Below are 18,099 nucleotides of genomic sequence, written 5' to 3'. Positions count from 1 at the left end.
GGCGTGCAGGGACCCTGCTGCACCCGGCTTTTCTCCTGCTCCCCCTTCCCCAAAGACAGACAGGAGCATTCAGAGGAGACAAGCTGCTGAGCTTTTACTAGCAAAAAAGGTCTCTATTCAGGAAAGAGGCACAGGACACAGAGCGAGCTGAGAAAGAACAGGGGAAGAGGAGGGGGAGCTGTAGAAAAGCTTCCCAAACTCCTCTAATCCCCTACTTGGAAGTCAGGGGGAAAATTTGTACTGTATCTTAGATGTCTTCTGATGGCAGACTAGAGACTGCACTCTGTCCTTTACATGTACTATCGGTTCTATTTAACAAACTATTGCAGTGAAGACTCACAAGCAAAGGAGAAGGGAGGGGAGAATATACAGAGGGAAGGGGGGAGCCACATTTACAAAAATGAATCTCACAGATATCTTGTGAATCATTAAGTGGGAGAGAGCCAAGAACATCCAGGCCAGAGTGAATAACAACATACGGTATTTTATGAAGCACCTTAGGAAAGGGGACACAGATGAGAAGCACTGCCAGACTTCCAGTTAGTTTTTAATTTAGCATTTCAAATCACAAGTAATACTGAATAATAACTTTTTTTAATGACTACGCCCAGAAACCCCAACTGTTGTTTGGGGCAAGAAAGGAAGCAGAACTGAAATTCGTGTTACATGGATGAGACAGGGCCATAGAAGGAGCACAGGCTGAACTGGATCTTGGACTGGACAACAGCAGGAAAATGAAAGCAACCCTTAGAGGGATTGCTAGTGATAACAGAATGGCATACAGGGGTGATTACAATTCACTGGAGGCCTGTATGCTAGGGAGAGAGAATCTCCACATTTCCCCCTTAGTCTCAACTTCAAAATTTGTTTTTCAAACACTTGATGAGGGAGATCTGGTCCTTGAAGCTGAAGCTCCAGCAGGTGGCTGCCTGCCCTCCTCTCCCATTCCCTCCTTCACCAGATAGCTTTGCCCTGTTCTCTTGCCAGCTAATTTACATGACTTTTTTTTCCTATTGCTGCCCTTGGCATTACATTCAGTGATTCAGTCAGCTGTTGTGTAAAGAGACTTTTGTCAGAATTGCTTAAAGGCAAATCCCCCCACTTAACTTTTATCCGTGGCCTCTAGCTGATGAGTTAGTTATCACCTAAAAGAGCCCTCTGGCGTAGCATATGCATACTGAATATATCTGCTTGGATGGCATCCACACTACTGTCAAATCACTGGAGATGGCTATGAGATGAGGTAAAATATAAAAACTGCCATACTAGAAAAGATCGCCGACCCATCTAGCCAAATGTCTTCAGTAGTGACTGCATAAGCAAAAAGTCTAAGGAATAAGGAAACATTAAGCAATCTCTTCTATAATATATATTGTCTATCTCAGTCACTCGTATCTGTGGTTTAAGGACATCATGAGCCGTGGTTGCATCCAGGTCACTGTTTCCATACTGACCAAATGGCCTATCCTCCCTCCGCAGGTTTATCTGGTTCCTTTTAGAGATCCATTTACATTTTCAGCCCTCAAAATATCTTCCTGCAATGATTTCTTTCATGTAGTGATGCATCCTCATTCTTGTTTCTTTTAGACATGTTGCCCAATGATTTATCTCAGATCTCTGGATTTGCTGTTCTGTGAGGAACTGTGAATAATCATTCCCTGTTCACCTTCTCCATACCAAGTATGATTTCATAGCCACATGATAACATTCTCCCTGCCAACCCATTCACTTACAAAACTATCTTCTCAAACTGCAGAGTCCTATCCCTCCCTCTAGTCTCCTGGGAATGGGAAAACTGGTGAAGTAGTTTGTTCTAGCTAGGTCCCCTATCATATTAAAAATTACTGTGTGGATGACAACCACACCCTGAGCAGGACCGAGTTTGAACAAACTCAAGGTATAAAGAAACTTCCCTAGAAGTTCACGAGCTTCAACAAGACTGTGTTAGAACTTCAATTTCCTAACAATTCTGGTGCAAAATCATTAAATCAATGCAACAAATTTGAGACTGGTGACTGATTTCTGACAAACAACTTTGCTTAATTCTACAGGCAAGGGACATTCACAGGTTTTACTGTAAAACCACATGAAAAAGTCATGAGCTACTCACATCAATAACTGTTTTCTGCTGAACAACCACAACATCCTTCTGGATGAGATTTCCCTGTCTTGTGGTCCCATATGAATGAGTTGCTGTCTCTCAAGAAGAATTGAGAAAATATTATTAAAATAAGAATAATTTACTTTCATCCCAATTCTGAGTGACACTGGGAGCAGTTAGTTGAGTAGATGACCATAACTTCAAGTGGTAAAGACACATTGGGCATTTTATTCATACAGAGAAAGATGATGTCCCTGCTTTTCCAGTTGTCAGGATCTATTAAAGTGCGGCTGTCCTGAGGCTCAAATTATACAAAGCGTATATGTAATTTAGAGCTGGTTAAGAGACAGGTTTTGTACCATTAACTGTATTTTTACAGCCTTTACACTGTTGATGCTATATCAATTTATAAAATTGCACTGTGAAAATGCTTCTGAGCGGGGGCCCAGTCATTTCAGGATAAAATTATCAGTGTGAGCTACCTTTATTCACAAAAGGTTATACCACTCTGATTATTTCAGTTTCCAAAGCGGTGCCAAGACTGTTTGTGGATTAGCCTTCACATTAGTAGTCTTCGGGAAGCGGCCCATGGAGTGTACTCAGTAAGAAAGCATTAAATGCAGCTTATCAAGCCCCATCTAGAATTTTAAGCCAACTTAGAGATTTCAAACCATATACAATACTGCTGACTCTGTACATTTGATCCGGTAAAAATGCATTGAAAGAGCAGTTCAAACCCGGACCTCCAGTCTGAAACACAGCAGAGACGTGGTGAGGACAGCATTGTGAGCCTACTGGGCAGCACATGTGGCACAAAAAGGTGCCTTCCACCATCTTCTGCATCCACTTTTTCTGATCATAGGCAGTAATTTTACAACTCTGCCTAAAAGAAATGGTTGTAACAAGTTGTAAGTGTTAATTAGCTTTAAGAGAAAAAGGGACAGTAACAGTGTCTGCATATAAAACCTAAGTACTTGAGCAAGCCTCCCTTCTGCAGGATCTAAATATGTACATGTACACAGATATACATGGTAAGTGTCAGATTAAAAAAAATATCTGAAACGTCTCAGCTTTGAAACAATTGTTAACTCTTTTCTGAGTTCAAGTGGGGTTTTTTGTGCACACTTGTTCCCACTGCAAATGATGGAGCACCAGAAAGGCCGTGGGTGAGAAGCTGTGCTCTCAGGGTTATTATGGACTAGTTGGATTCTCCCAGAAGTCTCACAAGTAAATCATAATTATGGAGAACTCACCACAACACTGCATATCCAACCGATTTGAAAGACATCTGGATTTACTTCTGGGTGTTCTGTTGAACCGAATCAGCCGCCAAACTTTCTGAGATTCAGCCATCACTATTGCATACACTGATAATGGTGTGGCAGGAGGCCAACAGCAAGTACTGACTCCTTTAATGGCCCAGCTGCTTCAGGTCTGCCCATCACAAACACAGGTCATCTCGCTGTCACTGTTACCTCTGCTGTCACTCCCAATCCCTCCACTTGTTTCTCATTCTGCATGATTTTAAAACTGAGAGGGTGTAAAAATTGGAGGAGGACTGTAAAGGTTCCAGCTCTTACAGACATTGAGTGCTATCCCTTGATCCTATTTTGCTGAGCTCCAAGGCTCCAAATCCTGCACCAATCCTTGAACTACTTCTACTGCATGTGACCCATTCACCACCACCCCACACTGTGCATTGCATCCCTAAGAACAACACAAAGTGGAAGTAGGGAATGACTCCTGTGATTTGGTTACGCTTACTTTCAACAAGTGAAAACCACCAAGCAAGCTGTAAAGCAGTGATGAAACAAGCCCCGTGTATTTAATAACGATATTTGTCACCACTGCCTATTAGTATTTAAAGAGCAGTAAAAAAAAATATACCTCTAATAAAAAGATCAAGGTGCCTTAAACAATTACACACCCAGCAACACAGTAATGACTACTCAGAGTAATGCAGCTAAAAGCCTAGAGGTAATAAGACTACTAAGGAAGTTTCCAAGGAAGCAAGATACAAAGAAGTATGACACAGGGAAAAAAGCGGGGGGGGGGTGGGGGGGGTGGGGGGTGGGGAACAAAGAAGTATCTGTGTACAGAGGGGTTTTTCTGACAAAACGCCTTCACTGAAGCACAGAGAGGAAGTGAAAGCCAGCAAGGAGGTTAAAAATTGAAGGAGACATTGCTTGGAAGAAATCAGAACGAAAGAGAGATAGGAAAGAGGAACTTAGATACACAAAGGGAGATTTCCCCCCCTAGGAAATACACTTAAGCGGCAGAACTGAAATGAGTAACTGGTTTGCGGACCAGCAGGGACCAGGGCTGCTTCCTTCTGCACTACCGAGAAGGAGGAAGTAGAAAGGGAGAAATTCTTAGTATTGCATAAAACCAAAGAGGCACAGTCGTTCCTTCATCTCTCTTCCCACAAACATTGGCAAATAAGTAGAAGCACAGCACAAACCTACACGTTTACTCAGAAACACATATTTTCTGGATAAAACCATGGGAGCTGCTGAAGTCAGTGAGACAATTCCTATTCATTTCAGCAGGTCCAGGTGGTTGCTCTTTTTTCACACTGCAAGCATCTATTAAGCTGGCTTGAGAAACCATTTCTGGTTCAGACCCAACATTTCCACCTAGGACTTGTGTAATTTTATTCATGAGGGTCGATCCCCGGTTGTGCTTTCTGAACCCTCCGTTGCCACCACTATTTTTGTTGTTAGTGCCCAGGGTGGCAGAACAGTGAGCTCTGGAGTCTGTATGGAGGGAGGGTTTAAATATCACAGAATCTCTCCGCTGGCTTGAGTTGATGGAAACGTTCTTTAAAGCTCAGCATCAAAGCATTCACTTTATAAGCTGCAAGCCTTGGTTCTTGTGCCAGCAGCGACTTCTCCCCATAATTAATTAATACCGTATTAATTGTGCATGTTCCACAGGCCTGTTGAGGAGGTGCGGCAAGGCCTGCACATGCAGATCAACCTTCCTGGTGCAGCCAAGAAAGAAGCACAGGAGGAAGAAGGTAAAACCCCTTCAGGTACCTACAAAGGAAAATGGAGCACAAGCGATGTGCTCAGGGACTACGCAACTAACATTTGAGGAGGGGTGTGCGCCGAGCCCTGCCATGGCGTTTCAGCAAACAATGAACGATAAGGGCAAGGAGGGATCTTCCACCAGCTGCACCCTTGTGCAATCTGTTCGGCTCTGGGCCAGCTGGGAGCACAACCAGCAGGACAAGAGGAGGGGCCCATGGCAGCTGAGTACCCTTGTGGGTAGGATTTGTCCGTAAGTCATAAGATCCTGTGAAATCGCTGGAAGGAGAAAGGGGGAGCAGAAGGAGGAAAAGTGAGATTATTCGACCTCCTCTCTGCTGTGCCGGGCCTCAACTCTCTGCTGATTGCCGGCACTGAAGAAGTTGCACCCTCGTCCTTCTGGGGCTTTGGCCGTGGTGCAACCGGTGCCATGCACGGCAGGGAGCCCACCACGGTCACCTCACCCCCCTCCTCCCCAGGAAATTTAGGGAGAGCGCTCACCACACGAACAAGTGAAAAAAGAGGATGCCCCAGCCACTAACACCGGCTGTGAAGAAGCCCGTCCCCAGACATGCCTCAGGATTTGGCTGGAGACACCTGCCCATCAGCAGCTACGCAGGACATGCCAGAGCTTTCCCCAGTGTAGGACAGAAACCAAGGTCTAACCAAGCGCTGATCAAGGTGATTTACGAAGCAGACTCACCCTCTATAAAACAATCAAGCTAGTGGACACATACATATTTTCAATTGTAATCTGAATGACAGGTACAGCTGGCCTGAAATCTAACCTGCAAAGACATTTTCACTCTAGCTCTTGCACCAAATTTATTCATCTCTATAAATTTTTGTGTAGGTAAACAATTATTTGGTTTTCTGAAGGTACTGTGCGTTTGGCGTTGTTAAAAACACAAAGAAAAGCAGGACTGGCAAAGGAAAATTTTAGCAAGAGTCCAAAGTAAAAAGCATTAAATTAAAAATGCATGAAAGAGAACCATAAAAAGGGGGGAGAAAACGCAGAAAATTCAGAAGGTTTATAAACTAACTGCACAAAATTGTCCCAGCAAGTTACTTTTAGAATAAAGAAAATTTATGTCTAACTATGAATTTGCTACAGCACATCCACAGTAAATGTGCAAAAATGCAGTTGACAATCATGCTACTTATTCTGAGATGACAAAGCACCTTAACAAACTACATATGGAATAAGAAGCACTAAAATATAGGCACATAGTAAAAGCATTATGAATTCTGCTTAAACCAGGTAATACTTTTCCCTTATGAGGAATTCAAAATGCAATTTATGTTTACCATATAAAAAGGGGGTGGTTTTTTCTTTTACAGTGTTGTGAGAAGGATGAGCAGAAATAAACAGACATCTAAACTTTACACAATTAAATGTACAGATGCAGATTAAAATCTTAATTTGTTTATCTGGAGAGCCAATGGGTGCCAGACCCAAGACTCTTAACCTACCCTGTCCCTTTCTTTCAGCAGTTTGAAAGAAAGGCTAAACAAATCTCCCTACATTTTTAAAAAATAAAAAGGTAGCTATTTATAGCTGCATTTATTGGAGCTGTTTCCTTATCAGGAAGTATGTAGCTGGGAATTACTGTCTGCCTACATCGGAAATTCTTTCAGGGATACAAAAACCCAAAAAGGAAATTTCCCTTCAAAAATATTCTGTGTTTTTTTGCTGCTGGTGGGTTTAAAATAAAACATCAGTGCGCTGACCAGGTCACAGCCCCTTCGGGAGGTTTGTTCTGCAAACAAGAAGCTTTAAGACACCTGAGGGAAACATAAAAAAAATGCTTCTAGAGAACTGAAAAAGGGAGAATGCTGAGAACTTATTAATAAGAAAATAAACCTTTTTTGCAGGATGCTGAGATAGTGCAATTTCATTACCAGCATTATAGTATTTTCCTCTGAAATTAGCGTGTTCCTAGAGCTTATCCTTACCAGAAAGAATGTTCAAAATTTATCATTCTGGCAAAGAGCTGACTCTCATGATGCTGACTACAACTGGTTTGTTCAGACCAGGTCTTCACTGCGGTCAGTATAGTTGTCAGACCCTCCCAGCTGAACTCCTGTCGCACAGTTCACTGCTTCCTCCTCCACCCCCAGGGCATGTCCAGTGGTACACAGTCCAAAAGCCAGTGAAACTACCACTCTTCCTTTGAGAAGGGAGTATGTAATGCCAAAAGCCTGTATTGGGGTACCATCCCCTTCTGCAAGTCACAGCACCAGGACAGGGCAAAGACCACGTAAGACATGGGTAGAATATTGCTTGTCCGTAGGAGAGGTCAAGTTTTTCATGGCACACGGGATCCAGTGCTACAGGTAACTCTGGGACTTGGATAGTGAATCTCCAGCTACAAGGATCCACTCAGTAAACTCTCAGATAGGAAGACTTGCACTGTCTCCAAATCAATCCCTGTAACTGCGAATTTTGCCACAAAGTCCCTCATCCTACCTCTCCACCGATTGCAGAAAACCCCATACTATGTCTGTAGACTCTAAAGGCAGGAAGGATATGTTGGTTAATCATTAAGAGATGTTCATTTCATTTTAACTTGTCATGGTGTAATTTAACATTTTCATTTTCTGGTCTGTATAATTGCCATAGAGCTACTTGACCCTGCTGCCAGTGCAGAATGGACACTTTTTTCAGTGGGATACAAAAGCATATGGAGATCAAAACCAGACAGACATATACAGTAAATAAAGCTGGATCCTTAGGGCTATTCCCAGGGTATGATTTTTATGCCTGAAGAGTCATAAGCAAAGATTTAGGGCTGAGCAAGTATCCTAATGCTTTGACTCTAGAAAGCCCATCAATGGTGACTGTTTATTAACTCACAACATCACCAACCATATGCCTATTAAATACATAAATAACTCATAACTTCTTGAACAAGGAACACTGCTACATTAATAGCAGCGTGTTAGTCCTGCACAAAACAGTTTACATGAGGAGTGAGCACATTCAAACATATTCATCCCATAAAAGACAGCGCACAAGCATCCACAACAGTAGAATGGCTGATGCACAAGTGCTTACCCCTCCCAAGTATCTTTGGAAAATGATCTTGGGAAGAGGCGCTTGGCTGAGGCATTGGAGTGGGCCTCCAAATCTGGATGGAATCATTTTACCAAGAATTTCTTCAATTAACTTACAAATCATTTACTCCTCCTGCTCCAGCAGTAAAATGAGGAGTTGTAAAATGGGCATAAAATCCCATTTAATGGAGATTTTGTCAGGCTGTATTTGTTAAGCACCAGAAGGAGTGCCAGCACAGGAAAGAGAAGACATACAAGTACAGCAGAAGGAAATCCAGCCTCTCATACAGGGCATTAAATAATTGTTTTCTTTCTGTATGTGTATACACATGACCTACTGAAGCTGCAGCAGGGTTCTCCTCACACACTATGTATCCCTCTCAGTGCTGGACAGTGGTGCTCTCTTCCAACATTCAGAGGCTCAGCTCTGTTTTTTATTAGGGGAGTGGACATTGCATGCATGCTATGTTGTTTCCACAGGGTTTTCTACCACACTTGTGTTTTGTTTCAAGGCACTCACCACACAATGGTTTGTTATTGTGGAGTTGTTAGTCATGGCTTACATGCAGTTTCTCTTCTGTGTTTTCTTTAATTGTAGGGCTATTTATGAACGTTGGGTTCTTTACGTTAATTTTATTTCTTTAAAAAAAAATCCAAACATGGAAGCATTTATAACATAACACGAATGAAAAATTAAACAGTCACATTTGGGATGGAAAGAGAAAAGCAAGCTAATTTTAGGTTCGCTGATCTTGACAGCGTCCCTTTAAGACAAAGCTAAAAATGCTTCAAACCCAGCAATACCATAAATGTCCTGCTGCTTTTGCTTCTTATTCCTCCCCAAACTTTCCAGGGGAATTCCATAAGGGATCGGCTTGAATCCCAGATTAAAGCGACATGGCTCCCTTTCCCCTCTGAAGCGAGGTGAGTCTGTGTTTTGAAGATTTAAAACCCAGAAGTGAAGCTTTCCAGGAGGGTAAAAGGCTGGCTTAGCACCACTGGGACTCCCACACTGCTGGCTCTCATACCCTGAAGCCCAGGTCTCTTGCCCTCCCAACCTCAGGACTGCTTTGCAAGTTCCCACTTGGGACAGGAAGGATCTCATCCCTCCACACACTTCCACTGGGGATTGTCAGTGCAGGAAACTGCTGTGTTAACTCTGTCTGGGTAACAACGAGGTACGTTTTTTAAAAATGTAAAGGAAAAAAAAAAGAAGGCACTTGACTCTAAAATACTCTATCAAGAAGCAGAAACCAGCTCACAGCACTGGCCCTTTACAAGTTTCTTCTCACTTAACCTGGATGCCTCTGCCACAGTCACCAGGCAGCAGTAAGAAGCTAAAAGATTTAAGGTTCAACTCGCCAGCTGGCGTTACATCATGGAGTTACATCAACGGTGACAACTGAGGTGGCCTCGAGTCAGCCACACACAAACCCAGTGACAAGGGGCTCAGTTTCCCATAGGTGATGAACAGTGACCATGCCAGAAGAACATAAAGCAGGATTTTCCTGATCCAAAGGCCACAGCTTTCCCAGCTGGATCAGTAATGAGGTTTCACTCTTCCCGGTCCAACATATTCCAGGTAAAGCTCTTTCAAGTAAAATAGTAGCATCTATATTGTGCCCAGCCATGGTGCAAGAGTGAATCTGATACTGGGCTTCCCAACCATCCAAATTGCCTGTCTGTATGATTGCTTCAAAGCTGGCCTAAGATTCACTGTAAGAAACACTCAGGAAGCAGGCTGGAGTAAATGAGTTAAATTCAGATGAGCACCTAAGGCTGCCTGTGGAAGAGGCCACCTTAGGTAAGATCAAGCATAATCGATGTCTCGCTGGCTCGTGATTTTCATCCTGTTTGCCTAACAACTGAATGTAACTCACAATCATGAAGGAGCCAGGCCCGGTCACTTCACTAGGGCTGACTGAAGTAACAGTCACTGAGGCTGACAGGATGGCTGGCTGGGACTTCCACAGTCCAGCCAACCTGTCAGTAGATTATTACGAGTTATGAACTGGAGGACCAGGAGGCAGTGCCAAACAGAGGAAGCAGACGGACCCTGCCCTGCATAGCTCACAACATAAACGTGCAAGAAAAGACCACGGCGGGAGACTAAGATGACATCAAGAAGACTGAATACTGCAAACAGTCAGGTGGTAGCAAGCAGGGCCACTGTGCTGGCTTAATTTTTCTCAACCAAGAGAGAGAATCGAGGTAAAAAGCAGATTAGGGGGAAAGACAAGCATATAAAGGACAGTTAAGAGGGAGGAACGAAGCTTAAGTGGCCATAATGGCAGAGACGAGCAAAGAAGGGGCTGGAGGAAGCCAATCATCTGAGAAACAGGCCAGTCCAGATCCCACTAAAGTCAGTGGGAATTTAAGCACTCATTTCAGTGGGACCAGGATTAGTCTCAGAGTCATTAATTTGACGTTCTGGCCACCTCTCACAGTCGCTTTGTCTTATGCAGCTTTTATTTTATTTTCGCTGTATGTGCGTCAGTCAGTTTTGTTCCACAAAGATACTTCCAAAGCAAATATTTTTATTGCTTGCTGCTCTAAATGTGGCTTAGGGTGAAGGGCTTTTTTTCCCGTCTCACTACATACTTTCAGTTCAATGCATTGAATATTCTAGTAACTAAATAACAATATGCTTAATGCTTCAAAGTGGCTTTCCAGCTGCTAGCCAAAATTGTAGAATAATTAACAGGTGCCAAAGGATTAATAAAAGGAGCAGCATAATTAATAGATACTATACAGAAAAAATGGATCCTTGGCAACTCTGACAGTGTTGTTGTTTCCTCCTCCTTCTCTTAATTGTTTCCTGCATTCCTTTAAAAAAAAAAAAAAAAGAGAGAGAGAGAAAGAAAAAGAAAGAAAACTGGTGCCCTTAAAACACAAATGATGCTTATAAGCAACAATGTGTGATCAGGAGAAAGAAACTCTTAATAAACTGCTTTCAGGTCTGTTAAATGCCTTAGTTTAAAGAACCTGCCCAACGGAGAGCTCAACTGCCTGGCCTGCCCTACTACTTATGTCCACACTTTGGGGATTATACAGAGGGCTTTTTTTGCAGAACATGGTACAGCTAGGGTCACAAAGATGTCAAACCAATACAGAGCCACTGGACTAGTCCCCACCAAATCAGAGTATCAAATACCAATATAAATAAGCATGCAGAAAGATTCCCATGAAATGCTCACTAAAAACTTAAAGCCTTTCATATAATCACTGCAGAAAACTAAATAAATTTCCCTTCTGTCCTCCTTAATGAAGGCAGTAGAACAGACAGTAATTACAAGGGACACAGAAATACTGAAATAAAAAAACATCATCTCACTAGCTGTATGTGACCAGGTCTGGATACTCTGAAGTTCAGCAAAATCACCTGTAGCCTGGAACATATCACACACTGGAAAACCAAAGACAAAAACCTAAGACTACATTTGAAACAAGACGTACTCAAACGATTTTACAAATAGGTAAATAGCTTTCCCCACCACCACAACCCCCAAAAAAGTTCAATGCAGTCAAGATGACAACACCACTGCAGTCCCAACATAAAAGTTCTCCCCTATGAGGTGATGCATGTCACCTGACATCCAGAGCGTGTCATTTTACTCTGAACATCAGTGCAGTCTGTTGGGGGTTCAGAAAAAAGCAACAGCAAGAAAAATTAGCTGCTGCCAAGAATAATTGCTTCATGTATACAGAAAAGTACAGAAAAATGTGTGCAGTGTGCCTTGCTACGACAATGGGCTGCGGGTGTATGAAGGATGCCAACACTGAAGAAAGAAGAGTAATTAGTTCAGAGGAAGAAATGAACACTTGTTCGTGCTTTTATCAATAGAAAACATTGTGAAATCTTTGCCCATGAGGTTCATCTCCCTAAACAAACACGCACACGTTCCCAAGGGAAGATGCCCTTCAGAGATAAAAATCAGACTGTACAAATCAACAGAAACGTGCAAGGGGGAATGCTGCTGCAGAGATCATAGCATGCAACAGTGCTTTTTCAGCACTGGTATTTCTGTGTCTTGTTGAAGAAGTTTTAGGTTGAAGGAGACAAAGAAAACTATGAAGCCTTTAGCACATATTTACAGTTGCTGTTGTAGAAGGCAAACCACCTTATTTTCATCTTGCATGTTACAAAAAAGGAAAAAGCTATTTTCGCTCTGATTCAGAGCATATTAATAGACACAGGGAAGGGTTCTCACATCCATCTCTTAAATGCTGTATCTTCTATCCAGTTCCAAGAACTTTTTACCACAAGGTATTGGCCATAGCACAAAATGAGTAACTAATGACATTGTACCAGACAAGACAAAAAGATCAGTTTTAATTAAAAAAGAAATAAAAGAGAAGGAAGAAAAAAAAAAAGAGAGAACTTTCTCTCCATGGTAGTATGGAGTAAGTTTCCTCAGAGGTAAGAGGTATGCAGATAGTTTCAGGACTTCCATCTATCTCAGTATTCTTGATTATCACAATATCTGGGCAGTCACTATACTGATTTTTACAATGTTTAAGAGCCTTTGCACTCATGTTTTTTTCACTTTACAGCAGGGAAACTGAAACAAGATGTCCAAGATCACAGAAGGCACCAAGGGCAGAGCCTTGTGCGAGAGCTGAACTTGCTTCTCTTGAATCCTCGGTAAACACCTCCATTTTTCCAAACACTCCTATCTGACATTAGTGCAGTCTAGTGGAGATCAGATACACTGCAAAGCTACCACAACATACACACCAGGGACAAAAAGTGAACTGGAGATCACTGTACTTTCTGACTACATACCTAAAATAGAGGAAAACATATTCTCCAGTTCCCCACTGATAGATTGTTTACAATGCTCCCAACACTCAGTTACTAGGTAATAAGTGGATGTTAGGCAAACAAGTATGTTTAAAAGTATGGGTCAAAAGTCCCTTACAGAGAAGCACAGCAGCAGAGAAAGGTGTGTATTACCAGAAAATGATTCTCACTCTCCCAGAGCTTTCAAGTTAAGGCTGAATACATCGTACTTCTATACTATAAGAATAGGGCAGGCTAGGAAGAAAGCAGCTAATTAAAACAAGAAGGGCTGTGTGAGAAGGGGAAGGTGCCTTCACATCACCCCCAGGAAAAGGGGTTTTTCTATATTTCTAGCTGTGTTGACCAAAGAGGAGTCCTCCTCTGCATGCTTGTAGCAAAGAGGGATCTGCATTCCACCCTTCCAAACTTTGCACTTCTCCCTTTTCCAGCCTCTGGATCAAATCAGCTCATCATAGCTGAGACCCATTTGCTCACCAAACAGTGAGAAATAATTTATTGCACCAAAGGAAATTGCTCTACTAATTGTCCTGATACTATTGGCTGTTAGCACCTTCAGAGTGCTCTTAAACATTAGAAACAGTGAACTTTCTAATAGGAAGGGATAAAATACTGTCTGAATCCACAGAGTGCACTTCATGTTCCATCTGAAATGTTTGCCTCCAGTTCTACCTCTGCTTGGGCCAACTGCTGTCTTCAGCTGCACCTGTAGCACACCTCTTGAACCTGCAAGCTGGCAGAAATGAAGATGTATGGGTTAGGACTGAACTCTGACTTTATTTCAGTAAATGCCATCAGAATGTCATGGAAACAGAGAATGAGTAGAGGCCTGACAAGCTACCAGCTCTGTGTATGACTGGAGAAACTCACCATATCTCCCTGTCGCACTGGAATGAGTGAGGGTTGAGAGAAATTATTACGCTTCACCTAATCAACAAAAACAACAATAAGGCTGGAACCAAACAAAATCTCAGACCTAGAAAACCCTCAGACTCTGCGGAGCTAAACCCAGTCTTCACACACAGTACCACAGCCTTCAATTAGAAATTAGCTACTTTGCCTGACTTCTAAGGTAGTTCGGATTTAGGACCAAAGCTGTCTCTCAGACACATCTCTAAAAAAACAAAACAAAAAACGAAAAACAAACAAACAAACAAAACCCCCAAAACCCAAACCAACCAAACAAACAAAAAAATGAGAGGGGTCCATGCAGGAATTGCAAAAATCTGATGTTAATACCTCTTAAACGTCATGACTCAAGGTCTAAGAGGCATAGTTATTTCTATACCTTGTATTAGGAAGACTACTCCTGAAATATGATCTTCAGTTCTGTTGTCCTCACTTTAAAAAGGATGTCTGAAGTGGGAAACAGTTCACAGAGATGATACAAACAGAATTTGAAATCTGGAAGCTTTACAGGAAGATTGACAGCCTTAAGAACCTCTCTTCCTATGCAGTTTAGCCAAGAACAGGTTAAGAAGTGACTTTATCTAAAAGCACCTATATCAGGAGTAGTCTTTTGACAATATTTAGCAGGAAAGGAGATAATGAGATCTAATAGTTGGAAACTGAAGCTTGACTAATTCAAACTATAAATAGGGCACTTAAAAAAAGGCAAATAAGGAGCATAATTAAGCATTGAAGGAACATCTAGAGACTTTATATCCTCCCCATCGCTGAAGTCTTTACATGAAGAGCAGAAACCTTTCTGCATAACACGCTGTAGCTGAGTGACTGGACATAAACACAGGAGTTACTAAGGAAGTTCTGTAACTCAGGTTATACCAGAGATTGGTTTAGGAATTCATAATGGTCCCTTTTTGCCTAGCTATCAACCTATACGCTTTAAATAGTGGTTCTAACAGTGTTTGGGTCAGTTGGTTGGTGACAGGGTTTGGGTCAATATTGACCACATACTGACCTACAAAATACTATACTGCCACGGACTACAACTAGTAAGACTACGTAAACCTGCTCCATGTTGTTTATGACCTGAGACACTAACTTTATGGAAGACTATTCCACAGATATTTAATGATTAATCATCTGTGTTTTCACACTACAAGTCAGACTGGTATGGAAATACTAATGGGAAAGAAGGCTCCTTGCAGGTTTAAAAATGTGCCAATCAAAAGAAAAGAAAAAAAAAAACTAAAACAAAAATCAAGGTGAAAGGCTGGATCACACCTAAAAACAGTGGATAAAAAGCGTTCACTGAGAAAAAGCCTTATAGACTTCACGCTACCTCGCATGCTGGCTTGCTGATGGGAAGGAAGCAGGTAGTAAACACAGTGCCCCACCCCTTTCAGCATCAAGGGTCTCTGCCTTCCTGCCTTGTGCATCTGCCAGACCCAGTGGGGAAGGCAGCAAGTAACTGGAAAGCCAGCCGTGATCCTAGCTGTGGAGAGGACAGACAGTGGCTCCCACAGCAGAAGTAAATAGTACCAACTAATGCAATGAGGGGGAAAAAAAATAATAAAAATCTCAGGGATTAAAAGTGCCAGTGGCAAAAAGAACTGCTTCTGTGTTGGTTTTTTTCTGTCTAAGTTTTGGGCAAAGCATAGAAATATCCTGTAAGGGTGGCAGCAAGTCGTCCCCAGGCTGGGGAAACAGGCCAGCAGCCACACATACAGGCAAGCAGGGTCTGGGAGCTTGCAGATACTCAGGCAGCAAACAGACACGGCCAGAAATGCTGCAACGCCAGCTCCCATTCCCATCAGAAAGCACAGAAAAGGTACAACCTGGGCTATGCTGCAGCACAGGCAGAAGAGAGTAAAAGGCAGCAGCAGGCAAAAACAGGACCGTGCAGAACGCAGCATGGGCAACGAGTGACCTTGGGGCAGAGCAAATCAGTGACCAGCAAGGGAGCGAGCACAGGATTATAGAAGCGCTGGGAGCACAGTTTGCATCCAGAAAAGGAGTGTGCCTGGAAGACAGCTGAGGACAGGAATGAGAATGTCTTGTGATAAACATGGACTTTTTTTTTCACCCCTGAAATCCCAAACGCATTTGTCAGATGGCAATGCACAAAGTTCCATTTGCTCCTGGCCCTGTTGCTTGTTGTCGCTCAAGTACCCCAGGAATGTAACACCTGACAAAAGTAAACCTCTCAATTTACATCAGAACTGCTTCCCCTCCAAAAAGGAAAATTCCACTCTTCCTTGTCCCCATCCTATCTCACTAATTCACCTCTCGCTGGCCAGCAGCCCTTGGCCTTTCCTATTCCTCAAACATTAAATCATCTCAGCAAGGAAGCGCCTGGCTCTCGCCTTGCCCCCAAGCTCCAGTTTTTGTTCCAGTGTCAGTGATATGCCCTTCCTCCTTTGCAGCATCCTTTTGTGCACAGCTAAGCTCATTCTTCCTCCTTTCCCACTGCCACTGTTAGGACACATGCTCTGTAGTAGAGAGCCTGGGCACCCGGAGTATTTAATATTGAGACCCATAACAACCTGAAAAATACCCACAGCACAAATGCACTCTACTTGCCACAGTTAGTGAAACTCTGACCTTGTGTCACAGCACATTGCTGAACAATTCCTATACCATGGAAGGAAACATAGCACTTCCTGTCAAAATAAAACCTCCACATTTGTGCCTGTCATGAGAAATAAGCCAAATCCTTGACAGGGGGTGCAGGGGATGGGAGCAGAGGGCGGGATATAATGTACTGTATTTAAGAGTAATTTCCTTTGGTTAAAAAGAATATTTCGAAAAGTCAAACTAGCTAGAGCGTAAAAAAAGAAAAGAAAAAAAAAAAAAGTCTAAAGCCAGGGGGCTTCCCCGCTCTCTTCCATAAAGGTAGAAATACCTCCTCACCCCACCCCGCACCCTGCAAGAACGTAAGAAGCCTCAGCGCTGACACTCACGCAGGTGTGCCGGCAGTCTGATTGTGTCTTCCTCCATCCTGATCGCTCGAGGCACTGGGACATGTAGTGGTGAAGAGGAAGTGTAATTTGGTACCGGGCTCACTGGAGGTGTGTACGAAATTCTTTCCTGCTGTTAAAAAGAAAGCGGGGTGGGGGGGAGAGAAAGAGAGAGGACAACGTGAACTTTGGAACAGAGGTGTGAAAGCAAGGCAGGGGAGGGGGAAGTGGGTGGAAGGAAGGAAGTGTGCGCGCGTGGTGGGGGCGAGCAGCACTAGCGATGCACCTGGCTGCCCAGGGAGCCACGGAGCACAGCACGCTTGCGGGCAAGTGCTGCGCAGGCGACGTGCTGCCCGGTGTTGCAGCCAGGGGCCCAACAGCTCTTAGGGTGACGGGTTTGATTTTCTAAAGGTAGGTCCATGAAGTTTCCAAGGGCCTTCTCAGAAATTTGACGGAAGGAAAGGGAAGTGACACATAAGTGGGGAGACTCTCAGGGTTTTATGTCTGTGAAAATCTGACAGCAACTCCATGATACATGCACGAGTACTGTTACAGAAAGTGTCAAAACCACTTAATCTTAAGCTAACATATCAGTCATGATCTGAGCATGTTTATTAACTATTTAACACTTGAAAATGCTATGAAGGAGTAAAGACATTAGTTTTGTCTTTGCTGCAGAAAACCCTACTCTATCGCTAAAAACTACTCTGTTTACCATCGAGTAATGTAGTACTTTCTTTTCCTTGCCTAAACTAGTTACTAGCACTTTCTTTGAAGTAGTTTAACTTGCAACCAAATAAGTCAGCATACGGAAAGCAGCTACGCAAGGACAGTCAAATAGAGTTAAAGGGCAATTTGTGAATGTTGCATTAGTTTCATAATTGTCACTGTTAACGTTTTTATTTCTGAAAATGCCTGCCAAGAAATTTAAGACTGAAATTTCACCTGATTTGATGGGAAAATTCTTCCCTATTCTAGGCCTGTACTCCAATCACAGCACAAATTATACCCTTTGTAAATAAACATAGTCACAATTTTACAGGAGCATAAAAAAAATCACTATCCTTCCTGGAAGGCAATGCATGCTATTCCCCAAAACTGTGCTGCTGACATTTAATGATGGCAGTGCGAACAGCCACATACATACATACATAGAGAAGCAAAAAGTGCTAACCTTCATTTCTTAGCATTTTCAAGAAAGTACGTGTGCAGCTCCCCACCCTGACCCTGATCTCTGGCAAATGGAAA

The 18,099-nt window shown here is 42.8% G+C and overlaps 1 protein-coding gene across 8 annotated transcripts in view; it reads right to left on the bottom strand.

Moving 5' to 3' along the window:
* Positions 1-18,099, bottom strand: part of ETV6 (ETS variant transcription factor 6) — a 138,663-nt gene that overhangs the window by 75,015 nt on the left and 45,549 nt on the right. For 6 of the 8 annotated variants that reach the window (XM_049821539.1, XM_049821538.1, XM_049821540.1 and 3 more), the window contains one exon: positions 16,855-16,984. In XM_049821539.1, the coding sequence (XP_049677496.1) occupies positions 16,855-16,984 (130 nt within the window). The remainder of the gene's footprint in view (positions 1-16,854; positions 16,985-18,099) is intronic. The other 2 variants (XM_049821542.1, XM_049821541.1) reach the window with 1 other exon arrangement.

This window comes from Accipiter gentilis, chromosome 18 (genome assembly GCF_929443795.1).
Source record: "Accipiter gentilis chromosome 18, bAccGen1.1, whole genome shotgun sequence".
NCBI lineage: Eukaryota > Metazoa > Chordata > Aves > Accipitriformes > Accipitridae > Astur > Astur gentilis.
This window is presented reverse-complemented; position numbering and strand designations above follow the sequence as displayed.